Here is a 27646-nt window from a genome sequence, read left to right as displayed (position 1 = left end):
GTAAATATACTTTCTTTATAATTCTATGTAATGTATGATCTGTTATTTCTTGTTGACAGCTAATTGCCTGGGGGCAGGATATACACAGTATTCGCACAGACCAGAGTTCGGAGGGTAGAGATATTCTAACTTCCCGGTTTTGGTGGGACCTAAGTCATACCAGCTCTAGATGTACGGAGTTTTGAGAAAAGTGGTTTTCTCACCACTGAGTACAGTAGCTGTTAGTGAGGGGCTAACAGTTACATCTCTAGAGATGCCTGGTAAAAAGGGGTTTCACACCTATGTAGAACTGTTCAATTTCATTAACTTTGCTATCAACTTCCACTCTGCCCTCAAATTCCCATAGTCTATCTCCAATATCTTCTCTGCTTTCTTGATCTCAGGAGACACATTACCCACTGATATCTACTACAGATCCACTGACTCTCACTTGACTGCACCTCTTCTCACCCCATCACTTGAAGAATGCCATCCTTTTCTCAGTTCCTAAGTCCATTTCAGGAAATGGGCTTTCCCCAAATCTAATTGATAGAGCTTTGACCCACATACCTCCCTCACGGCCATTCAGAGTCCAGCCAGCTCTTCCGAATGAGACAGTCATTTGCGTGCAAATCTTCCAGCTTTATTTATTGTATCCGGTGCTCCAGCTATGGCTTTATCTGCGTTAGTAAGACCAAATGCAAACTGAGTGACCACTTTGTTGAGCACCTGCATTCTATCTGCCATGGCCATCGGGTGCTCGACATTTTAATTCTACTCCTCATTCCCAAATTGACACGTCAACCTGCTCTGTTGATAGGGTGAAGCTAAGTACAAATTAGAGGAACAGGACCTCATATTCTGTCTAGGTGGTTAGCCAGCTGATGACCTGGACATGGAATTCTCCAACTTCCACTAAACTGCTCTCCCCCATCCCTTTTCTCCCACTTTGTTAGCTACCCATTCTTCCAACATTTACCCCAGCCCATCACCCTCTTTCTTTCCAATTTATCCCCTCTGTTTGCCCATCTCCACTAGTTCCCCTCCCCCACCATTGCCATTTGTCCCTCCCAACTCCTGCCCTTGATACCTTACACCACTTCCCTCTCCTAACAGATTCCATCATCATCACCCCTTTTTTGGCTTCCATTTGTCCTCTTCCACCATCTGGTGCTGTCTTCACTCTTCCCTCTTCCATCTACCTGTCACCCCTCCTCACCTAGATCCACTTATCATCTGCTGGGTCTTGCTCTATTTTATGCTGGTCATCTTCCCTCTTTCTGAGTCCATTTAAAGAGTCTCAACCTGAAACATTGATTTCCATTCCCCTCTGTAGATACTGCCTAATCTGCTGAATTCCTCCAGTTCCTTTTTGTGTGTATGTAATTTGGGGAAGCTCATGGGAGAGAAATTCACCATAGGTAATGTGGGCCAAACATTCTGTTTCTGTGCTGCATAACTCTATGACTATAATTTCATGAATTCAAATTAGCATTAATAATGAGTGTACTAAATTGTCTTTCAAATTAGTATACAGGTTCCTCCCGCTATTCGAAGGTGGAGCTTTCCTATGAAATGGTTCATAAGCTGGAATGTCATAAAGTGAAGAAGCAGTTACAATTTATTTATATCGGAAAAATTTGTGAGCATTCGCAGACCCAAAAAATAACCTACAAATCATGCCAAATAACACATGAAACCTAAAATAACAGTAACGTATAGTAAAAGCAGGAATGATCTGATAAATACACAGCCTATATAAAGTAGGAATACTTTTCTGCAATTATTGCAGCCCTGTCCACTGCAGCGAAAATCTCACGCAAGCGCTCTCGGCAGAAAGACTCAGCACAAGCGCTCTTTGCAGCACTCACGGCAAAAACATTCGGCGCAGGTGCTCTTGGCAGAAACACACGCCGCAAGCTCTCTCGGCAGAAGTAGTCTTTCCAGTAACCTTTAAGCTATGAAGCTGCCAAATCATACCAAATAACGCATAAAAATACACAGCCTATATAGAGTAGAAATAATGTATGTACAGTGTAGTTTCACTTACCGGAATCAGGAAGACAGTGAGCACACTGATGATGGTGTGTTAGGCTGAGTTGTCGGAGGTTGGGGTGGTGGGAGACTGGGGTGTCATCTCATTGTCATCTGTTTCCATCAGGGCAGGCAGGTCACAGACATACTTCTATGTCTGCCTGCCTGTTGTCTGGCTGTGGCTGATGTGGAAGGCTTGAAAAATGACAGTATGCTTGACTGCTTAGCCTCACGCATTTTTCTATCATACAGTTCTTTGTAACCACTCAAACCATCCTGCAAATATGCCCTAAACCTACGTACCCTTTCAAAGTTAAAGTTATCCTTTTCTGCAATCATTGCAGTGAAAATCTCACACAATTGCTTCACATTCAGTTCCTGGACGACTTCATTTTCCGGCCGTTTGCTACTGCTTTTGGCTTCAATTGTTATCCTTTCCTCTTCATCAGCTCTTCATCTGTCAGTTCTTGGTCATCGGATGCCAAAACCTCTTCAACATCACCTTCGATAACTTCCACAAACCCTTAGCCAAACTCACTATATCCTTACTTCGTTCACCACGATTGAAACGCTTAATTATGTCTAGTTTTATGCTGTATAACATCCTTACGCGCTCTTTTAGGCTTTTCCAATACCTTAGAACTCACGTTGCTAACGGATGTACAAAATAAATCGACATAAAGCACAGATGCTTACAGGCACGTGTTTAAACAATGCAGTTCCAGGGGAGGAACTTGGCTGCTCAGAGCACGCACTGCCTTTTTTCGCGCGCTATCTTTTTTGCCTGCTGCCTTTTTTCGTAACAGCGAGGTGTCGTAAAGTGAATGTTTGAAAAACGGGGCACACCTGTATCGAAGAGTTTATGAAGGAGCAGGCTATTTTAGATTAAGTATTATACAATAGAATCGTTTAGTAGATAAAGTAAATGTATGGTCACCACATCCATCCCAGAGATTCAGTTTTTTGTGGTTGTACTGTATAAATCCATAATAGAATAATAACCATAATAGAAAGACCACATCAACTTAGATGCACAACCAGTGTGCAAAAAACATCAAACTGTGCAAATAGAAATAAATAATAAACAAACAAACAAGCAAGCAAGCAATATGTATCGAGAGCATGAGATGAAGAGTCTTTGAAAATGAGTCCAGAGGTTGTGGGAACTTTTTTGTGATGAGGTGACTGAAGTTTTCCCCTTTGGTTCAAGAAAGAGCCAGTGGTTAAAAGTTAATAACTGTTCCTGTCTTGAGGTCCTTTACGGAAGGGTAGCAAGAGCATAATAGATTTCTTCATTAGGGTGGAAGGGTTATTAGTTTGATCTGAAATTAGCAGACTAAAATTAGAGAAAGGGAAACCATAAAGATATGAGGAATGAGTGGGCTATGATATTGTAGGGAGCTTTATTAAAAGGCATGAAGTTGAAGGTTAATATTAAAAGACTGACTGCAGGTACTGCGACAGGTACACATACATTTCTTGTGAAAAACAATACAAAAATGATTGCACCACATAGTGTTAGATCCAAAGGGAAAGTATATGAAATTGACAGAAAATTGTATCAATCCAAAGGATTGGGAACAGTTTAGAAGTGCTTTTTAAACAAGTTTAAGAAATAAGCTAAGGGAATAAAAATAACACGTAAAAGTAAATGTGCAAGGTGCGTAAAAAGCAGACTACAATTATTTTACAAGTATATTTCTGCAAAGGGACTAGAATAGTGAATACAAATTTAGATCCCTTTTAGTTAAAACTGGCAGAATAATTTTGTTTCATCTCCACAGAAGAGGGCATGCAATGCTTCCAGAAATTGTAATAAGCCAAGAGTCTACTGGAAAGGAGAAATTAAAGGAAAACAATATCACTGGAAGTAAATAGCATTTGAAAACTACTAAATCCCCAGGACTTGTGCATCCCAGAGTATTGAGTAATAGCTATCAGAATAGTGAGATTATTAATTACCATCTTCTAAACTGTGAAATGATTTTGCTGCTTGGAGTTTGGCAAATATAATCCCGCCATTTATAAGAAGAGGGTATAGGAAACAAGTTAGTTAGTCTTGTATCTTTATTAGGAAAATACTAAAGTCTGCTGTAAAGCAAATGATGACACTAAATTACAGTAAGTATCCACAAGATAGTCAACATGGACCTAGAAAAGGGAAAATTATCTTTGAATTTACTGAGTATTTTGAAGAATGTAACTGAAGATTGATTGAGACCCAGTGCTTATGATATACATAGATTTGAAAAAGGCCTTGAATCTTGCACACTGACTTCCTTTGTTAAACTTTAAACTGCACTGGATAGCAATAATATATTGCTATGAATTGAAAATTGGTTGACAAAGAAACAATAAAAATAATTTCCTTGGGGTGACAGGTGATGACTATTAAGGTGATGCAGGATTGGTGTATTGGTCTCAGTTAGTCACATTGCATTATCAATGACTGAATACACACCATTTGGTGGAATGTGTAAGTTCAGTTAAAGATACAAAAAAAACTAACATGGCAGATATACTTTAGAACATAGAATATTACAAATCCTTACAGGCCCTTTGGACCACAGTGCACTGAAATTTTAACCTTCTCTAAAGCAATATAACCTTCCCTCCTACATAGCCTTGCATATTTCTATCATCCATGTGCTGATTTAAGAGTTTCTTAAATGTCTTTAATGTAACTGCTTTACTACCATCCCGGGCAGGACTTTCCATGCACCCACCACTTCATGTTTTAAAAAAAAGTATCTCTAACATCCCTTCTCTATTTTCCTTCAATTACCTTGAAATTATATCCCTTGGTTTAACAATTTCTGCCCTGGGAAATGTCTTTAGCTATCCACTCGAATTATGTCTCTTATTATCTTGTGCACCTCTATTAAATCACTTCTCATCCTCATTTACACCAAAAAGAAAAGCCCTGGCTCGCTCAACATATTCTCATAAGACATGTTGCTTAATCCAGGCAGCATCTTGGTAAATTTTCTCTACACCCTTTCTAAAGCTTCCACATCCTTCCTATTATGAGGTGACCAGAACGGAGCACAATATTCCCAATAAGATCTAACCAGGGTTTTGTAGAGCTGCAACCTTGCCTCATAGCTCTTGAACTCAATCTTTTAACTAATGAAGGCCAACACATCGTATGCCCTCTTAACAACCCTATCAACTTGCGTGACAACTTTGAGGGATCTATGGATATAGACCTCAGGATTCCTCTAGACCTCCACAATGCTAAGAATCTTGCCTTTAACCATGCATTCTACCTTCAAATTTGACCTCCCAAAGTGAATCATTTCATACTTTTCTGGATTGAATTCCATCTACCACTTCTCAGCCCAGCTCTGCATCTTGTTAATGTCCTATTGTAACTAACAAGAACCTTGTACACTATCTACAGCTTCAACAGTCTGTCATCATCTGCAAACCTACTAACTCACTCTTCCATTTTTTAAAATGACAGAGCAGAGGTCCCATAACAGTTCCTGCAGAACATCACTGGTCACTGACCTTCGGCTAAATATGCTCCATCTACAACCACCCTCTGCCTTCTATGACCAAGCCATGGTGGATAACTGTTTGTCAGGTTGGAGGCCGGTGACAAGTGGTGTGCATCAGGGATCTGTACTGGGTCCAATGTTGTTTGTCATATACATTAATGATCTGGATGATGGGGTGGTAAATTGGATAAGTAAGTATGCAGATGATACTAAGATAGGTGGCATTGTGGATAATGAAGTAGGTTTTCAAAGCTTGCAGAGAGATTTAGGCCAGTTCAGAAGAGTGGGCTGAAAGATGACAGATGGAGTTTAATGCTGGTAAGTGTGAGGTGCTACATTTTGGTAGGACTAATCAAAATAGGACGTACATGGTAAATGGTAGGGCATTGAGGAATACAGTAAAACAGAGTGATCTAGGAATAATGGTGCATAGTTCCCTGAGGGTGGAATCTCATGTGGATAGGGTGGTGAAGAAAGCTTTAGGTATGCTGGCCTTTATAAATCAGAGCATTGGGTATAGGAGTTGGGATGTAATGTTAAAATTGTACAAGGCATTGGTGAGGCCAAATTTGGAGTATTGTGTACCGTTCTGGTCACCGAGTTATAGGAAAGATGTCAACAAACGAGAGAGTACAGAGGAGATTTGCTAGAATGTTACCTGGGTTTCAGCACCTAAGTTGCAGAGAAAGGTTGAACAAGTTATGTCTTTATTCTTTGGAGTGTCGAAGATTGAGTGGGGTCTTGATAGATGTATTTAAAATTATGAGGGGGATAGATAGAGTTGATGTGGATAGGCTTTTTCCATTGAGAGTAGGGGAGATTCAAACAAGAGGACATGAGTTGAGAGTTAAGGGGCAAAAGTTTAGGGGTAACACAAGGGGGAACTTCTTTACTCAGAGAGTGGTAGCTGTGTGGAACGAGCTTCCAGTAGAAATAGTAGAGGCAAGTTTGATTTTTGTCATTAAAAAAAAAAATTGTATAGGTATATGGACAGGAAAGGAATTGGAGGGTTATGGGCTGAGTGCAGGTAGGTGGGACTAGGTGAGAGTAAGCATTCGGCACGGACTAGAAGGGCCGAGATGGCCTGTTTCCGGGCTGTAATTGTTATATGGTTATAATGTAGCAAGTTTCAAGTTCTGCAAAAATGTTTTCATCTATGTGGATAGGCAGAAAAGTGTTTTATATCAGTAGAGGGGATTCAGAAGTATTGATACACAAAAGTGCTCTGGTGTCCTCATACCAAACGCTGACAGCAAGCATTTTAGGGGCAGCAAGTAGATAACAAGGCAGATAGTTAGTTTGTCTTCAAACTAGAGATGTGAACATAGATATCAGGAAGTTGTTCTACTACAATTACGTAGAGCTTTAATGAAACTGCATTGGGAGTATTGCGTGTAGATTTTGTCTCCTACGTTAAGAAAAATGTACTTGCTATAAAAAGAATACAATTTTAGCCAGACTGATTCCTATCATGGTGGAAATGATGTATGAAGACTAATTGCATTGAATGGACTAGTTCAGAAGAATGAATAGAAATCTCATTAGAACTTAAATTCTGACAGGACTTGACAGGTTGGAGCAATGTGGATATTTCCTATGGCTGGGGTTTCTGAAACAGGAAGTCACAATCTCAGGGATTAGGATAAGATATTAAAGACTGAAATGAGGGAAACTTTCATCAATGAGGTTGGTGAGTCTGTGGTATTCTCTACGACAGAAGGCTGGGGAGCCAAGTCACTGATTGTATTTAACAAGAATAAATTTGCTAAATTGTTTATTATTGTCATATGTATAGAGGTACAGTGGAAAAAATATTGTTTTGCATACCACACATGCATATCATTGCTTTAAACAAAACCTAAAATGAAAGCTTTGAAAATATGTGCACATAATTTGAAGAGAAAGCAAAAAGACTAACACATTCATCAAGGTCTCAGATATTATTTGAAATTCAATTGGTTTATTATTGTCACGTACTGAGGTGCAGTGAAAAATACTGACATTGCATGTCATCCATACAGATCATCTCATCGCATCAGTACATTGAGATTGTACAAAGGAAAAGCAATATCAGAATGCAGAATGAAGCATTATAGAGAGCTTATCTAGTCATTTAAGCATTTGGTAGGTTTCAATGAGATCCCCCTCTATATTCTTCTAAATTCCAGCAAGTACAGGGCCAAAGCTGCCAAATGTTCTTCATATGTGCTTCATATGTTAACCCCTTCATTCCCAGAATCCTCATGAACCTCCTTTGGACTCTTTCCAATGACAACATATCTTTTCTGAGCAACACACAAAATGCTGGTTCATGACGAAGGGTCTCGGTCCGAAATGTCGATAGTGCTTCTTCCTATAGATGCTGCCTGGCCTGCTGCGTTCCACCAGCATTTTATGTGTGTTGCTTGAATTTCCAGCATCTGCAGATTTCCTCCTGTTTACATTTTTATATCCTTTCTGAGATTTGGGGCCCAAACTGTTAACAATACTCCAAGTGCGACTTGACCAGTGTCTTGTAAAGCCACGGCATTATTTCCTTGTTTTTATATTCTATTCCCCTTGAAGTGAATGACAACATTGCAGTTGCCTTCTTTGCCACAGACTCAACTTGTAAATTAACCTTCTGGGAGTCTTGCACGAGGACTTCCAAGTCCCTCTGCATCTCAATGTTTGAAGACTGTCAGGGCGGTTGGTGACATTCTTTTCCCCTTCTGTTTAAAATGTACATAGAATGTGTTAAGATGACCAGAAAAGGATACACTGTTATCGGTGATGCTGCCCAACTATGTTTTGTCACCTGCTATGCCACATTGGGCGAGTAAACAGTATGAAGGATGTATCTCCATTTTTTTGCATCAGGCACGCTTATACAATTTTATTGCTGCTATGTTAGACTTCAGTAGGAAGTAAATCTTCTAGCTTATAGATTCTTAGTTTAGGAACACCTAGAATTGATTTCTTTGGTACATAATCCTCTACAGATAAAGTCTCTGAATATGGACCAGTCTACTGACTTAGTCACATACAACTTCATCAAGTTTCAGACCAACACTGTACAACTTTCTGTAGTGGTTCCTCCCATTTCAGTTCAGATTTCCAAATACTTAAAATGGTTTCCCTTTAAGCTGGTAATGTTCTGACCCATATTATCAAAGGGCTAGTTTGGAGAAATTCCACAATATTACTTATCACTTGCAACAATAGAGGGGGCATTGCTTCATATAATATATGCATTGTTGACCAAGCAGATAGTTATTGTATTTGGTTGACTTGTTGATACAAGTGAAATAGGAACTTTTAATTGCCTTTTATTGTTTAAAGCACAACACAGGCTACTTGTATGGGGAAGGGCTTAATTGATGTTACATTGAATTTTATGAAACCAAAATCACCCAAGTCTTTATTCAGGATCGCTTCAGTTTTCAAGGTGTATTGTTCACAACTGTTCAGAGTTCATTATCAATTTCCAAAGATTCAACAGAATCTCTACAGTTCTAAGTTTACTTTATAGACTTTGACAAGCATATTTCAAGTGAAGATGCATCAGGCCATCAAACTTGGAGAAACAATATTGATGTTTTAAATTCATAGTTTAAAGAAGTTGATCCATATTATCAGGATACATATTAACTGCTATTTAACAAGTTTTTGTTGTTCCATTGTTTAATGACTCTGTTGTGCTCTTGCATAACGTTCATCATGCTTGCTGCTGTTTCATCCATCTGCTGCTCATGGATCCCCTTATCATACCCTGGTTTGAGGCTTAGAGTGTTCTCCAGGATGGACTTCAGTTTTCTACTTATTATATGTTTCAATGTATTTAAAATATCCAAGTCGTGCTCACCCATCGTGCTCAGATTTTTTTAAATAATGCGTTAATAATGGAGACCACCAGTTGCATTGATGAATCCATTCTTAATCACACTTGTATTTTTATAATTAATCTAGGAAAATAATGATTTATTGATTTATTTAGGATCAAGAAAATTTAGAAGTGAAGATTGGGATATCCTCTGGAGGCCTCAGTATATATAGAAATTTGGCTCGAATCAATTTTTATCCCTGGTAACTATTGCTGTTTATCATCTTATCTGTTTACTGGTGTAGTAAAGTACTGTGCAAAAATCCTAGGCACATACAATACTGTGCAAAGGTCTTAGGCACTCTTTTTTATAGTTTTGTTTTGAATGTTTGTTTTGTCTTCTGCATTAGTGTGTGTCAGTAGAAAAGTGTAAATTTAGATTTCCAAACATATAAATGTTACAGAGAAATTTTTGTATTCCATTTAAGGGAGTAACATATTAAGTAATAGACCGCTTTTCAAATAAAAACTTGATGATTTTGTAGGCATATAGCCCAGTGCATGATTTAAACAAAGGTAACAGAGTCCTAATCAATGACATAATGGGTTGAATGAACTAAACTGATTAACTGCAACAGAAATGGGTGTAGAAGGAACCCATTCCTCTTGGGCAAAGGACAACCAAAAAAAGTTGAGGGTATGGCAGATATGACAGTTTAAACTTCAAATAACCAATTCTCACACCATAGCAAGATGCAAGGTGATCATCCTGCATCAACAGACTGGAGTCTCAAGATGTGCCCTCCAAGTTGTTCTGAAGAATTACAAAGAAACAGGAAAGGTTGAGAACAAGAAAAACAGTGGTCAACCATGGAATCAGAGTACAGCAGATGAGAGATGCATGAAATTGACTTCCTTTCTAAATCAGAAGAAGTCCAGCATTACTATCAGCTCTGAACTCACAGAAACTACTAGAGCTCAAGTACATCCATCTGTTGTTCAGAGAAATCTTGTGAGAAGTGGTCTTCACAGAAGAGTTGCTGCCAAAAAGCCAATCCACTGAAGTCGAAACAAAGTTCAGGGACTTGCCTATGCACAAAAACTCAAGGACTGAGCTACTGAACAATGACAGAAAGTGCTTTGGACTGACAAGTCAAAATTTGAAGTTTTTAGCTGATCTAGAGGCAGTTTCTCCATTGAAGAGCTGGAGGGGAGTGTAACATGGATGAGTCTGCAACCAACAATGAAGCATATTGGAGGTTCCCTACAGGTTTGGGCCTGCATTTCTGCAAATAGAGTTGGTGATCTGGTCAAAGTTAATGGAATCCTCATTGCTGAGAAGTACAAGCAGATTCTCATCGATCACACAATGCTATCAGAGAGGTGTCTGATTGGTCCCATTCTGCAACAGACAGTGGCCTCAAACACATGGCCAAGGGCGTAAAGAACTATCTTCAGCGAAAAGAAGAACAAGGAGTTCTCCAACAGATGGTATGGCCTCCACAGAGCCCTGACCTTAACTTCATCGAGGCTGTCTGGGATTACCTGGAGAGACAGAAGCAAAGATCCTATCATTTATCATTGCATAATGCTTTTTCAGAATAAATATTTCTAGCTTATACTTTGTATTTATTTTTCTAAATTCCATTTTATACAAATCATGATGGTACTGGTGTACAAGAGACAAAATGGCTGCTATTTCATGACATTTGCCAGAACATTTTTGTTTATTCTGGGGTTCACTATTTTCCCAAAATAAAATTATGAACCTCTTTCTCCTAAATATCAATTTTGTGATGCAGTTAGAACTGTTTCCCACCCTAAATAAACTAAATAAAGACCATAAGATATAGGAGCAGAATTTGGCCATTTGGCCCCATCTCCACCATTTCATCATGGCTGATCCAATTTTCCTCTCAGCTCCAATCTTCCGCATCCTTTTATCTATTAACCAATCAACAATCTATCAACCTCTGCCTTCAATATATGTGAAGACTTCATCTTCACACCTGCCTGTGGCAAGGGGTTCCACAGATTACCACTCTCTAGCTAAAGAGATTCCTTCTCATCTCCATTCTAAAAGGACGCCCCACTATTGAGGTTGTGTACTCTGGTCTTAGACTCTTCCACCATAGGAAACTTCCTCTCCACATCCACTCTATCAAAGCTTTTCACGATTTGATAGGTTTCAATGAGGCCACCCCTCATTCTTCTGAATTCCAGTGAAGACAGACCCAGAACCATCAAATGCTCCTCATATTATGAGCCATTCAGTCCTGGAATTATTTTCGTGAACCTCCTTTGAACCCTCTCTAGTTTCAGCACGTGCTTTCGAAGATGAGGGGCCCAAACCTGTTCACGATACTCCAGGTGAAGCCTCATGGGTGCTTTATAAAGTTTCAACATTACATCCTTGCTTCTATATTCTAGTCCTCTTGAAATGAATGCTTACGTTGCATTTTCCTTCCTCGCCATAGACTCGACCAGCAAATTAATCTTTAGGGAATCCTGCACAAGGACTCCCAAGCCCCTTTGCACCTCTGTATTTTCTCCCCATTATGAAAATAGTCAACCCTTTCATTTCTTCTATCAATGTGCATGACCTTCCACTTTCCAAGACAGTATTCCATCTGCCGTTTCTTTACCCATTTTCCTAATCTAAGTCCTTCTGTGCCTTTCTACTTCCTCAAACCTACCTGCCCCTCTGCCTTTCTTCATATTGTCTGCAAACTTTGCAACAAAGTCATCAATTGCACCATCCATATCATTGACATGTAAGGTAAAAGAATCTGTCCCAGCAAAGACCCCTGTGGAACGCCACTAGTCATAGGCAGTTAGTCAGAAAAGTTTCCCTTGATTCCCACTCTTTGCCTTCTGCCAATCATGCATTGCTTTATCTTTCCAGTAATACCATAGACTCATAGCTTGTTAAGCAGCTTCATGTGGCACCTTGTCAAAGACCTAATGAAAATCCATGTACACAACATCAGTTGATTCTCCTTTGTCTATCTTGCTTGTTGTTTCTTGAAAGAATTCCAACAGGTTTGTCAGGCAAGATTTTCCCTTGAGGATACCATGCCTACTACACCCTATTTTATCATGTGCCTCCAAGTATCCTGAGACTTCTTCCTTAATAATTGACTCCAACATCTTCCCAAGCACTAACGACAGACTAACTGGCCTATAGTTTCCTTTCTTCTGATATTTGCATTTTCCAGTGTTCCGGAATTATTCCAGAATCTAGTGTTTCTTAAAAGATCACAACTAATGCCTCCATGATCTCTTCAACTACCTCTTTCAGAACCCTGTGGTATACACCTTCTAATCCAGGTGACTTACCTACTTTCAGACCTCTCAGATTCCAAAGAACTTTCTCCTTTGCAATGGTAGCTTCACACACTTCATAACCCCTGACACCTGGAACTTCCACCATACTGCTAGTGTCTTCCACAGTGAAGACTGATGCAAAATGCTTATTTAGATCTTCACCGTTTCCTTGTTTCCCGTGACTACCTCTCCAACATCATTTTCCAGCTGTCCAATATCCACACTGGCCTCTCATTTACACTTTATGTATTGGAAAACCTTTTGGTGTCCTTTCTGATTGTTCTGTGACTCCTCCTCTGTGATTTTTATAAATGATCTAGATGAGGAAGTTGAAGAGTGGACTAGTAAGTTTGCTGATGACACAACAAAAGTTGAGGTTGTGGATAGTCTGGAGGGTTGTCAGAGGTTACAGTACAATGTCGATAGAATGCAGAATTGGGCTGAGAAGTGGCAGATGGAGTTCAACCCAGATAAGTATGAAGTGCTTCATTTCGGTAGGTCAAATTTGAAGACAGAATATAATATTAATGTTAAGACACTTTGTAGTGTGGAGGATTAGCAAGATCTTGGGGTCTGTGTCCATAGGTCACTCAAAGCTGTTGCACAGGTTGGCAGTGTTTTTAAGAAGGTGTATTGTGTATTGGCCTTCATCAACTGTGGGATTGAGTTCAAGAGCCATGAGGTAATGTTACAGCTGTATAAGACCTTAATTAGACCCAACTGGGAGTATTGTGTTCAATTCTGGTCATCTCACTACAGGAAGGATGTGGCTACTATAGAGAGAGTACAAAGGAGATTTCCAAGGATTTTGCCTGGATTGGAGAGCATGCCTTATGAAAAAAGGTTGAGTGAACTTTTCTTCAACGACGGAGGTTGAGAGGTGACCTGATAGAGGTGTATAAGATGATGAGAGGCATTGATCATGTGGATATCCAGAGGCTTTATTCCAGGGCTGAAATGGCTTACACAAGGGGGCATAGTTTTAAGGTGCTTGGAAGTAGATACAAGGGAGATGTCAAAGGTAAGTTTTTCCACACAGAGTGCTGGCTGCGTGGAATGCACTGCCATTGAAGGTGGTAGAGGCGGATACAATAGGGTGTCTTGAGACTCTTAGATAAGTACATGGAGCGTAGAAAAATAGAGGGCTATGCAGTAGGGAATTCTATGCAGTTTCTAGAGTAGTTTACTTGGTTGGCACAACATTATGGGCCCAAGGACTGTAATGTGCTGTAGATTTCTATGTTTCTTTAATATTATTGTCTAGCTTACTTTTGTATTCCATCTTTACCTTAATGAGTTTTTAGTTGCCTTCTGTTGATTTTTTTTAAAAGCTTCCCAATCCTCTAACTTCCCATTATTTTTTGCTCTATTATATGCCCTTTCTGGCTTTTACGTGTCGTCTTTCCTTTAGAGTATTACTTCTTTTTTGGGATGTATATATCCTGTGCCTTCCAAATTGCTTCTATAAAATTCAGCCATTACTGCTGTGCCGTCACCTCTGGCAGTGTTCTTTTCCAATCAATTCTGACCAACTCTTCTCTCATACCTCCGTAATACTGATACATCTGACTTTAGCTTCTCCTTTTCAAATTTTAGGGTGAATTCAATCATATTATGATCACTTACCCCTAAGGGTTCTTAACTAGAAGCACTCTAATCAGTTCACAACACCCAATCCAGAATTGCTGATCCTCTAGTGGGTTCAACCATGAGCCTCTCTTTAAAAAAAAAACATCTTGTAGGCACTCTAGAAATTCCCCGTCCTGTAATCCAGCACTAACCTGATTTTCCCAGTCTACCTGCATATTGAAATCCCCCATGACTATTGTAGCATTGCCTTTTTGGCATGCATTTTCTGTCTCCCATTACACGGCCACGTCCTTAGTAGTGTAATTTGTAGGCCACATCCTTACTACTGTTTAGGGATCTGTATACAACTCCCATCGGGGTCTTTTTACCCTTGCAGTTCCCTGGTTCTAGCCAAAATGATTCAATATCTTCCGACCCTTGCCACCTTTGTACTGATTTGATTTCATTTTTTACCAATAGAGCAACTAAGTGTTTAGTTTCTCTGTTATAAGGCTGAAAAATTGGAAAGCAAATTGTTTTAAATGATATATTGTTAAAAAGTGTTTGCAAGTTGTATGCTAAATTTTAATTTATTGGAAAAAAGTTTCCAGGCATAACATTAAAGTGAGACTTGTTTCTAATATATACTATTATCTTCAGAAGAATGATATACAAGATTGGTAACGTAGCTGATCTAATGAATAATAAGGTAATGTTATTTGAGTAGATCTTGACCTTCTACGGTGATTAACACATAATTGAGTCAACAACCCCTATAGTTTGAAGGAAATAATAGGGGTAAATAATGTAAAATGCATTAAAATGTAACTGTCATTTTCTTTATAATCTCTACGACTTATTTCAAAACATTTATGTGGCTATTTGCATGTTATATTATTTTGGCAACTAATGTTCAATTTTCATGTTGAACAACTTTCTCATTGAAATGTATTTAGAATATACTTCTCTTTAGGGTAAATATAATGAAGATTTCATTCAAGAGGAAACGATTTTTCATTCAATTAAAACAAAATCCTGTAAGTATTTCACAGTGAAAATACATTTAGTAATGTAATTACATTGAATGAATTCAGTTTTTGGATTGAATAGTATATCCATTTTTGACAGCAGTTATTTTGGGTGGGGATATCAAACTAATTATACTGTCATGGTGAATGAGGTCCTACAAGCATAATTTAGGGAACAAGGAGATAAATTAAAATCGTAGGACCTCAAAGATTGTAATCTCTGGATTGCCACCTATGTCATGTGCTGGTCACATTAGGAACAGCAGAATATTTAGGATGAATATGTGTCCTGAGCATTGGTGCTGGAGGGAGAGTTTCAGATTCCTGGTACATTGGAACTGGTTCTGGGGCAGGTGGAACTGGTTCTCTGGCAGTACAGACCAGGTAGTCTGCACCTGGGCAGGACCAGGATCAATATCCTAGGATAATTGCTATTGCAGCTGAGGATGTGGCGGGGAGACAAATTGTTGCAGAAAAAAAATGCAGGGACCAAAGCAAAAGTTAGAAAAGAAGAAGTGAGAGTGGAGTATAGATAAATCAAATGTAAAGGACACAAAGGTTACTGGATTCGAAAAGGACAATGAGTGTTAGGATACTTTCTATCTGCAGAACTTTTGCCACAAATTAGTACAAAGGAGAATGAAATAGTGGACATTACAGAAATGTGGTTACTGGGTGAAACTGAAATGGAATTAAATATCCAAGGGTATCAGGTAATATGGAAGAATAGACAAGAAAAGGAGTAAGGGAGCTTGGGTAGGATGAGAGCAGGGCAATAGAGAATATAAAATCTAAGGAGCAGAATGTTGAATCAAGTTGATTGTGGCAGTCTTAAGGAGGACTTCATGGAAGGGAGAACGCAATCTCAGATTGAGTCCAGTGCAATTAGATAGGTAAAATTAATTATTTTGGAGTTAGGGACGTTTACAGTCTACACCCGTGACTCACATTGCAGATTCCTGGGCGTGCGCAGTGCTAAACTCTCAAGCATTCTGAGCAACTGAATGTGGGTTACTATATCTCTGAAAACTTGGCATTGTGTTTTGTGATTAATTTTTGAAAGTGGTCATTGAGCAAACTAAATCCCATCAGTTGTGAGAGACATGGCATATTATTTCCAGGTTTTCACTAGATGCCTTTTACAAATCTGAATTTTAATAAAATTGTCTATTATGTGACCATTAACAAATTTCATACAAAAATTATATACAATCAGAGGTAAATGAGTCTTGTGTTGATGATTATATGAATTGTTATTTGAGAAAAGTACCTTTTGAGAGTTGCAGGGATAATAAGTTGGTGCTTTTTGATTTGCTCCTTTTTTATCAGCTATGAACATTACATGAGACTTGTTAAAGAAGCTTACATCTGTAAAACTGTTTATTTAATTTACAGAATAAATCCCAGGAGAATGTTGTTGGATTTAATATGCTTAATTATAGAGCATGTAAAATCCTTTGGAAGTCTTGTGTAGAACATCACACTTTCTTTCAAGCAAAGCAGCCACCATCTCGAGAGAAAAAAGTTTTTGCAGACTATTTTACACTTGGGAACAGAAGCCAGAACAGGTTTGCTTATTTCCATAATTGTTAACGTAAATACATAGCATCCATTACAAAGTGTTCGTATTCTTATCTGTACATCTTCTGTCGTGACATTATTTAATGTGTTATTAAGTACATGAAGCAGTTTTTTTTGCCTTGGATGATCATTATTTATGTGGGTTTCATAGTCCACTGTGAATGTTGCATAATGTATGATATGCATTAATTAACATGTGAGAAACACTAATAATTTTGCATAACTCATTTTTAACTAAATTAAAGTATTTAGCTGGATTTTCAGACTATAATGGTTAGACAAAAACAGGAAGTCTTAGAATTCATTTGATTCCTATGTTTGTAAGATAAGTGTTGATCAGCACACCCACAGCAGCAAAGTACAGAAGTCAGAGCTGAACAAATATTTACCTTGGCAATATTTAACAAACAAAGATTATTGAGTGCTTAAAACATCAACACTGCATGGTTTGAAGCACAGTTTCTCCCCTCTTCTTGCTTGCTCTCACTTTTTTCCTTTATTTTTCCCTCTTTTTCTTTCTTGGCTCATTTCTCCAGTAAATATTTTACAGTAACCTTGTGCTTCACATCACCTCTGCCATTTGAGAAGATTCTATTGGTATATTTCAGTTGTGAATGCTGAAAATTCACATTTTCTGATGTTATTTCAATAAAAATGGACCAGAATGCCCAATTTATCATTTGCCTGATTCCATCGCAAATTATAGTTTCAATTTATGTTATTCTACAAAGCCTGAGTGAGCTTGCTAAACTGTTGATGGAACTCGGTGGTCTCTTTCTCCAGCAAACCCCCACTCTCACCATTTTTACTGAAAACTAACTTTCTTTTCAACAGATGCTATCTCAGCAATTTTTATTTGTCTTTATGGTGTACGTGGAAGATCATGTGATCATTCATTGTACCTGTTGCTGATGCTATCTATGAAGGTGCTCTTCTCTACACCCAGCCTCCCACCAGCCCAAATACTGCAAAAGCTACAGCAGCAATGCATCCTATCACAGATAAGAAAAGATGTTAATGATATCCTTTGCAGTACACACAAAATGCTAGAGGATCTTAGCGGGTCAGACAGTATCCATGGAAATGAAGAAACAGTCAACGTTTTGGGCCGAGTCCCTTCTTCAGAACTGGAAAGGAAGGGGGGAAGTCACCAGAATAAAAAGGTTGGGGAAGAGGACGGAGGATAGCTAGGAGGTTATGGGTGAAGCCAGGTGGGTAGAAAAAGTAAAAGGCTAGAGGGAAAGGAACCTGATAGGCGAGGACAGTGATCCATAGAAGAAAGAGGAGGATGAGGAGCTATTGGGGAGGTGATAGGCAGATGAGAAGAAGAGATATGAGGTCAAAGTGGGTAATAGAAGAAGGAGGGAGGATTTTTTTTTTCACCAGAAGTAGTAGTCAAATATTCATGCCGTCAAGTTGGATGCTACCCAGATGGAATATATAAGGTGTCGCTCCTCCACATTGAGGGTGCCCTCATTGTGACATAAGAGGAGGCCATGGACCGACATGTCGGAATAGGATTCAGAGTTAAAATATTTGCCCAAAAGATCTGCCAAAAAGAAAAGTAAACTTGATGATTGAGAATCCTTTAGGTTTCTGCAAAAGACCAAAGTACAGTATTGATAAAGAAATGAGGAGAACATAAAACTTATCTACCAAGGTGTAAACTGCAAAAGCTTATCCAGGATGTGTTTTCAAAAAAAATAGTGTGAGATATTCCAAAAGGTGAGAGGAATAACATGGAGGAATAGAAACAACATTTACTACACAGAAAAAAACAAATGAAAACTGGAAATGGTGGATGGAATGAATCAGGATCTGAAAGAAATTAGCAAAAAAAATCATTGGAGAAATTAATGGGATTTAAACCACCAAATTCCCAAGACCAAATGAATAGTGAAAGTTCAGTCACCGAGTATATTCAGGGCACAGATTGCCATACCTCTTGAGAATCAACATTTCATTTATAATGGGAGACTGGATAGGTTACATTTATTTTCCATGGAACAGAGGAGGTTAAGAGAAATATACTGTGCAACATTGTGTATATTACAAGAAACTTTTCCCCGTGGTGGAGGTGTTAAAGATCAAATAGCATAGATTAAAGATAAGGAAGAGATATGGAGAGGATCTGAGGAAGATTTCTTTTAAAACCCAGAGAGAGTGTTTGAAGTCTATAAGGAAAGTGGTGGAGTCAAGCACTCCCATTGTATAGAAGAAGATAGAAAACTCACAGCACAATACAGGCCCTTCGACCTTCAAAGTTGTGCCGAACATGTCCCTACCTTAGAAATTACTAGGCTTACCCATAGCCCTCTATTTTACTAAGCTCCATGTACCTATCCAAAAGTCTCTTAAAAGATCCTATTTAATCCACCTCCACCACTGTTGCTGGCAGCCCATTCCACGCACTCACCCACTCTCTGCGTTTTTTAAAAAAAAAATTACCACTGTCATCTCCTCTGTACCTACTCCCCAGCACCTTAAACCTGTGTCCTCTTGTGGCAACCATTTCAGCCCTTGGAAAAACCCTCTGACTATCCACAGGATCAATGCCTCAAGATTTTGGATGACAACTTCAATCAGTGGGATGTGGTTGAGCCAATAGCAGAAGTTTAGTATAAAAACTGGGTATAGATAGATACTTGGAATCATAGAGCAATATGGCATTGGTACCTGCCCTTCAGTCCAATAAGTCCATGCTGACTACAGTTTTTATGCAGCTAATCCCAATTTCCTACATGCAGCCCATATCTGTCTAAGCTCACCCCTCCAAGTAACTATCTAAAGGCTAAAATTACACTGTTATCCTGTCTCAACAATGTTTTGCAACTCATTCCTTATACTTGCCACCCTCTGCATGAAAATGTTATCCCTTGTCAATCTTTCTCTCACCCTAAATCTTTGTTCCCTAGTTCTGAACTTTACTACCCCAAGAAAAGGATTATTACTGCCCAGCTATCTATGCCTCTCATGATTATAAACATTTATAGAGGTTTCCCCTTGTTCTTCTATGTTTAAAGGAATAAAGACCTAGCCTGGCCAATCTCCCTTCAAAAGTCAGGCCTTCCAGTCCTGATGACATACTTATAAATCTTTTCTGTATTTTTTCCAGTTTAACCATGTCTTTCCTATAACAGGGTGACCAAATGTACGCATTTCTCTGGGGGTGGGGGATGGGGAGGTTTCAACAATGACTTGTAGAACTGCAGCATAATGTACCAACTCCTGAACTCAATTCCCTGACTGATGAAAGCCAGCATAATGAGTGCCTTTTTCATCAACTTGTCTACCTGAGACTCTTCTTTCAACAATATATACACTTATATTCCTAAGTCCCTCTATTCCATTACACTCCCTAGTGCCCTAGCAAGTCCTATGTTGGTTCGATTTTCTAAAATGCATCACTTCACACAAATCTTTATTAAAATCCATTTGCCACTCATCAGCCCACTTCCTTGACTGATCAAGATCCCCTTGTGACCTAAGATAACCTTCTTCGGCTATCAATAACAACAACTAACTTCATGTCATCCAGAAATTTAGTGATCAAGCCAAGTATTGTGCATTCACGTTCAAATTATTAATATAATTAACAAATAAAATGGGTCCCAGCACAGACCCTGTGATACAGCACTAGTCACTGACTTTCATTCTGCAAAACGATCTTCAGCCTCTACCCTCTACTCCCCATCTCTGGTCCAGTTCTGAATCCATCAAACTAGATTTCCCAGGATTCCCTGAGACCTAATCTTCCAGATGAGGCCACCAAGCAAGACATGTAGGGAGACTTGCTAAACTTCAAATATATAACATCAGCTGCCCTAACCTCAATTTCCTTTTTTGTTTCTTATCGAAATGCTGGTAGATCTTGTCCCCCAGAATTCCTTCCAGTAACTTCACCACCGCTGATGTTAGGTTGACCAGCTTGTAGTTCCCTGATTTGTCCTTGCTGCCCTTTTTGAACAGTGGAACAACATTAGCCACTTGCAAGTCTTCTGGAACTTCACCAATGGCTAACAACGAAGCCTGTACTCACTGAAATTTAGAAGAATGTAGGGGAATCTCATGGAAGCCTATTGAATATTGAAAGGCTTAGATAGAGTGGATGTGGAGAGGATGTTTCCAATAGTGAGGGAGTCTAGGACCAGAGGGCACAGCCTCAGAATAGAAGGACATCTCTTTGGAAAAGAGATGAGGAGGAATTTTTTCAGCCAGTGGATGGTGAATCTGTGGAATTTATTGCTACGGATGGCTGTGGAGGCAAAGTCATAGAGTATATTTAAAGTTGACATTGCTAGGTTCTTGATTATTCCGGGTGTCAGATGTTATGGGGCGAAGGCAGGAGAATGGGATTGAGAGGGATAATAAATCAGCCATTATGGAATAACGGAACAGACTTGATGTGCTGAGTGGCCTAATTCTGCTCCAATGTCCTATGATTTAAAAATCTTCATAGCTTTCTTGCACCTTTGCCCAAAATTTTACTTATCCCATTCCCGCCTCAGTTGAATCCATGAACAATCCACTGGGAATGGCATTCATCTATTTAATCTAAATAAAACAAGAAGGTGCAAACAAGGCATCTTACCTGTCTTTGTTGGCGAACACACATAAACTTACTCCTTAAACACGCGCATCTACACACACACAAACATTGCCTTGTCATTCTGCTTTGGTTGCGCTGAGTGTATGCACTTCACTGTCTTCCCCGGTATATTCTTATCATGGGTCCTAAATCAAGCTGATGCACTCATATTGGCTTTATGGTGCCTTTCCTGCTCTATTTGGTGGAATATTCCATTTCTTTAGTAATGGGGATGTGTATATGTTGTTTCGTATATGGTACTTAAGGTAGATACTTCTGTTTATTTTGTAATATATTGTAACTACATTATGTTCTAATTTGTGTGTTATCTGAAGTTAACTTTGCTGGTAATTAAAGATGGTTTTCCCAGTACCATCAAAAAGCAGCTCTTCAATGGTTTCAAAGGTACATTTACTGTCAGAGAAATGCATACAATATACATCTTCGATTTCTTGTTCTTCACAAACATCCAGGAAAACAGAGAAGTGCCCCAAAGAATGAATGACAGTTAAATGCTAGAACCCCAAAGTCCCCCCCCCAGCTCCCCTCTCCCATGCATAAGCAGCAGGAAAGCAATGACAACCCCTCCCCCACCAGCAAAAAAGCATCAGCGCCCCCCCCCCCCCCACCAAGCACTCAAGCATGCAGCAAAGCATCAATAAAGACACAGACTTGCAGTTCCCCAAAGACTACTCATTCACCCGGTAATTCAACATATCACAGGCTCTTTCTCTCCCTAATAAAGGAAAAAGAGGTGTCCCCATTTCACAGCAAGAGGAGAGACATAACAAACAACTTGCTGATTTACAGTATTAAAAGTCAGTTGCGTTGCTTCTTCCGAGCTCTGTGCCCAAAGTACTCAGGTCGCTGGGCACACAGCCAACAGCCAGCTCACTGGTTTTGATCTTCTGTTTCTCACAACACACCAGTTTCCCGTGGCAGCGCCAACCATGAGTCTGCCCACCTCCAGAGCCATGAAATCCTGGAACCTGAAAGCACGCTAGCCTTCTAGGCTGTGTCCTTGGCAGATCGAATAGCGGCCAGTCGGGAGACCTCAAGAGTGGGTCCCGTTCCTGTAAAGAACCAATGTCAGCATGCAACTCCAGGTCAGGTTTTCAAAAGAACCCTGAAAGAGTAAAATAGAGATATTAAAGATAGAAATAGAGCTGTTTCTGAAGATGCAAGTAAAGGAGTGGCTGTTAGGTGCCATCATTCTCCTAAGCTGCTCCTCCAAGGTTTGCCCTCAGTAGAGAGGAGAGATAGGTGCTGCCAGGAGATCACACTGGACAAGAAAGAAGTACAGAGGTATTTTTGTGTTTTTCTGGCAGATAATTTTTTTTATATTGGCTGTTTTCTTTTTAATATTTTTACCAATAAAGTTTGTTTTTGATGCACCTAATTAACACTCTTGCACTGAAGTGCTAAGGTACTCCAGCCACTTTTTTTCTTTGGTCATAACCCACATATCTAACAATGCTATTAGCAAATTATCCCTCCAATTTTGCTTTAAGAAAGCAATACTTGAATATAACAGCTGATATTGCTGAGTGCTGAAACCATTCCACTAAATCTTTGCTGTTTCTTATCTTGACCTTCATATCTTCCAAAAGAATTGGTTGAAATATTCCACTTCCTACTTAACAGTTTTACAAGTGTTCAGCAAAGATTGCCTGTGCCTCTATTTAATGAAACCAAGCCTTCTGCTTGCTTTCCTAACTACTTCCTTAATGTGACCTCAAGAATTTATTGGGTCATGCATTTGGTTGATTGATTTCTGATTTCCTTAAGAGTTGTGCTTTAGGAAATTTAGTGCATTCCTGTAGAAGAAATGGATATCTTCAGTAATTTTTTTCAGGATCATGGGATGGTATGTTATCTTTCCCTGTGTTTGGGTTCTAATTTACCTCAAACTTATTGTTTATGCCTTTGTTAACAAGGATAGTGTTGGCGCGTGTTCTAGTGGATAAGGCATCGGTCTAGTGATCTGAAGGTCACTGGTTCGAGCCTCAGCTGAGGCAGTGTGTTGTGTCCTTGAGCAAGGCACTTAACAACACATTGCTCTGCGATGACACCAGTGCCAAGCTGCCTAGTGCCTTTCCCTTGGACAACATTGGTGGCGTGGAGAGGGGAAGGCTTGCAGCATGGGCAACTGTCGGTCTCCCATACAACCCCGCCCAGGCCTGTGCCTTGGAAACCTTCCAAGGCACAAATCCATGGTCTCACAAGACTAACGGATGCTTATTATTAACAAGGATAATTTGAATGTTGTCAACCAATTTACAAGAGGGAGTATGCTTCCACATTTTATTCATTAAGCCACTTGTTTGGTACAGGTCATGAAATGAGTTCTTTTTTACTTTTTTTAGCGATGCAGTTTGAAGTAGGCCCTTGCAGCCCTTTGAGCCACACCACTTCAGCAAGCCCCAAAAAACCCAATTAACCCAAACATAAACATAGGGCAATTTACAATGACCAGTGAACCAGCCCAGTACGTGTAGGACTGTGGGAAGAAACCGGAGCACCTGCAGAAAACCCAACATTCCAAATGGAGGACCTACAAACTCCTTACAGAATGGTGCTGGGATTGAACTCCAGAGTGCCCTGAGCTGTAATAATGCACGCTAACTACTTGGCACAGTTCTTATTGGAATCGATTTTAATTCCTCAGAATTGTGGTTCTTTACCATAAGAATAAAAGTATTTAAAAACATCTCCATTTTATTTGCAACAGGACGATCAAAAATCAGTCATGCCATCGTGTCATTGGTGGAATGGTGTGGAATCCGATACTAAGGAAGTCTGTATCTGTGGAGCAAATGGAAACCAGAAGTCTTCCTTCTCGTTCTCCGCCATCTACACCTGATTGGTAAATACCTTTATCAAATTGTACTAAATGATTGAATGTGCTTAATGATTTCTACGGTGTACGACAGCATCTGCTTAATTTGAATAGTTTAAGACAGAACCTCCTAGAAAAGTAGATTGGGAACAGCTGCTGAAGTGGAAAGCAACATTTGATATGTGGTAGGTGTTTAAAAGCAAGATATAGAGAGTTCAGAGTCAGCACATTTCTTAAAGAGTAAGAGGAGAAGTTCTTGGTGAATAATAAGTATTCACTTCATTCCTTAAGGTTGTTATAGCTGGAAGGGTGTTTATGCAGATAAGATTCCACTATCTACTAAGTGTTCTCAATGATGTGCATCTCAAATAGACTCTGCCATGCAAGCCCAGCTCCTGGCCTTCACATGTGGATTAGCTACTAAGCTCAGCGTAACCATTTCTACTGACAGGAAAGGGGCAAAGGCGAATTAATGTGACTTTAAACCAGTCGCTTCAGGCAGATGAGGCTCATCAGCCATGGTCGGTAGCTCAACTAAGAGAAGGAAAACTCTGATCTCAAACTTGCACTGGCTTGCAGCTATAGCCACTCATGGAGAAGGCTTCAGGAGTAAGCACCAAGGAAAAATCCGCAACTGGAGCCCCTAAGGCAGCCCTATGTTGAGTTCAGTGCTGACTGGCAACTCCTGCAATGCCACTGGTGCCAAACTGTATCAGTGTCTGGGACGCAACATCCATGGTCGACCCCAACCAACAGAGGGCTTCATTCAAGACATAAAGACAGGAAATTTAGGGAACCTTACCTTAACTCTCCAGCTTGAATATCATTATTCCTGTTGAATAATGATAAGTATTGACTTAGGAGCTCACTCACATCCTCTGGCTCCATACACAGATTACCACTATAGTCCCTGAGGGAACCAACTCTTATCAGAGTGATAAGAAGTTTTAGGATCTTGTATGAGAAGGCAATGCACTTTGAGAAATCAATTTCTGGTAGGACAGGTGGAGTAAATGGCAGGAATCTTCAGAACACTGATGTGCAAAGCACTTTGTTTGTACAATAACAACAAATGTTATACACCATCTCCCTGGAAGCTTATTCAACAACCTCTGTACGGAAATGTTTACTCCTTAGATCACCTTTAAATTTCTTTCCTCACACCTTAAATCTATGTCCTTTTGTTATAACCTCCACTATCCTGGGAAAAAGATTCTGTGAGGGAAGTTGTTGAAGATTCTAATAGACTATATTTAAATTTATTGGAAACTAGGGACTGACTTATTTTGCTGAGAAAGACATAATGGCAAAAATGGGATTAACACAAATGGACAACACAGTCGCCTTGGACAAGAAAAGATGAAAGGGCCTGTGTCTGTGCTGTATGATTGCAATTAGAATTTGGAACACTGCTCAACAGTGGTAATTCCTTTATGTTCTGCCAAAATAACAACAATCATAACTTTCAAATTAGGTATGTGTTTCTGACTCAGCAAAATGGAGATCGTCTATTTTACAAATGGGACATGGAGCTGTCCCGTTTTGCTATTACATAGCTGGTTCTAGTGTAGCAATGAATGAGTTCTTCAAGTTAACTGTCTTTACTGTCAGCCCTGATGGTGAGTACCTTAGGGAAATGTCAGAATGAATGGGGGAGCAATTACACTTGGAATCTAATTACAGTAAATTCTATCATACTTAAAGGAAGATGTCATGTGTCTATATGAATTATTTATATAAATGTACATCTTGGACCCAAGACTTCAAAGAGGTGACCAGTTAAAAATTCTGACAGGCCAATGCTCTCATGCAATATAGAAAATAACTGCATTTGAATGTACTATTTTATTTATTTGATATTACTTTATTTTGTATTACTTTAAGTGCATTAAACAAATAGATCAGGATTCTAGAAAATCGTGATTGTACCACACGTTTTCCTTCATAGTAGTAGTATGTAAGGTATGAAGATGGTTGTTTCAACTGTGGCTATTACCTTATATGAAAACTCTTAAGCATACGATACTTCCTTCCACTGAGGAGAATATATCCCAGAGTATCTGGACCTGCAGACTCCACTAATGCTGGTGTAGAACTTCCAATATGCAGCAATGAATCAGAACTGTGCTGTAAGTTGCCACAGCATGAATCCAAGTGAAGTTAGAAATGCTCATGTTAATGGGTAAAATAGAATGTTATTGAGCATCCTACTGTAACTAATAAAAGCCTCACCATTTTGTACTGCTAATAGGCCAAGTCCAAGAGTAAGGCATAATGCTCAAAAGCCACGGCATTCCTCCGTAGACAACCTTGCCACCGAGATGGCATACATCACAGAAAGTGAAGAGGTGTTTTATAACTACAAGGCAAACATTCCCACCAAAGCAACTAAAATTGATGCAGAGTCCAATCCAAGTTCTGCAACACACAGCTGGTATGTGATTTAAGTGTTTTATCAAATGGTAGAATTAATGCTATAAGGTTATTTTCTCTCACACAGAAAACTATGGGGTAAACCTCTGCCCTGAAGCACACCTAGGAAGTCGTCAACCAAAATTTTGATCACAATAATTTTTCTAATTTGATCGCAGTGACCATTTTCAGTTTTGAGGTTGCACTAATTGCCATGTCATGCATTTTCATAAATTTTGTGGATATGAGACGTCCTTTTCCTCACAATAAATTCCATGTTATGTGTTTTTTGTAATAGGGATGTGCAGTGGTAGACTGCCTTTCACATCATTGACACAGTGCCTTGAAAAAGTATTCACAACTATTCCCCAGAACTATCTTCACATTTTGCTGTATCATTTTCCTAAATTTGAAATATATTTAAGTAGGATTTTTGAGCTAATCTACAAAACATTGTGCATCATGTCAAATCGAAAAAAAAGGCCAAAAACCTGTTAATTTTCTAAAAACTAAAATCCAAAATTGTGAGGCTGAAAAAGTCTTCATCCCCTTTGTAGTTACTATGCTAACTTTTCTCAGGTGCAATACTGTATATTACCAACTCACCCAACTTGTTGACAAGTCAGGGAAATGATAACAGACAAAGTCAAATCTGTGAAAGGGACAAGACCATCTCAAAGGCACTGAACATGTATCTGTTCTCAGTGAGGACCATTGTGAGAAAGTGGAAACAAATATGAAATGACAGTCCAGTGCCTAGGTCATAGCTCCCCTTTAAACTTAGTCACCAGAGAAAAACAGCACTTGTAAGAGCAGCTACTGTGACACCAAAGTCACTCTGAGTGAATTGTAGAAGTCAGTGGCTGCAAATGGAGATGAAGATTCCACAATCTCAAAGGCCTCGCACAAAAAGGGTATTAATGGAAGGGTGGCAAGGAAGAAGCCCTGGCGAAAGAAAAGGAGCATATCCCTGACCATAAAGCC

General features: G+C 39.3%; 1 protein-coding gene across 2 annotated transcripts in view; it reads left to right on the top strand.

Moving 5' to 3' along the window:
* LOC140732121 (tyrosine-protein phosphatase non-receptor type 3-like) overlaps positions 1 to 27646 on the top strand; it is a 132090-nt gene that overhangs the window by 25021 nt on the left and 79423 nt on the right. For both annotated transcript variants that reach the window (XM_073054294.1, XM_073054295.1), the window contains 5 exons: positions 9493 to 9581; positions 15188 to 15251; positions 16638 to 16810; positions 24143 to 24277; positions 26502 to 26684. In XM_073054294.1, the coding sequence (XP_072910395.1) occupies positions 9493 to 9581; positions 15188 to 15251; positions 16638 to 16810; positions 24143 to 24277; positions 26502 to 26684 (644 nt within the window). The remainder of the gene's footprint in view (positions 1 to 9492; positions 9582 to 15187; positions 15252 to 16637; positions 16811 to 24142; positions 24278 to 26501; positions 26685 to 27646) is intronic.

This window comes from Hemitrygon akajei, chromosome 8 (genome assembly GCF_048418815.1).
Source record: "Hemitrygon akajei chromosome 8, sHemAka1.3, whole genome shotgun sequence".
Lineage (NCBI taxonomy): Eukaryota > Metazoa > Chordata > Chondrichthyes > Myliobatiformes > Dasyatidae > Hemitrygon > Hemitrygon akajei.
Note: the sequence above shows the minus strand (reverse complement) of the source record. Positions and strands in the feature narration are given on the sequence as shown.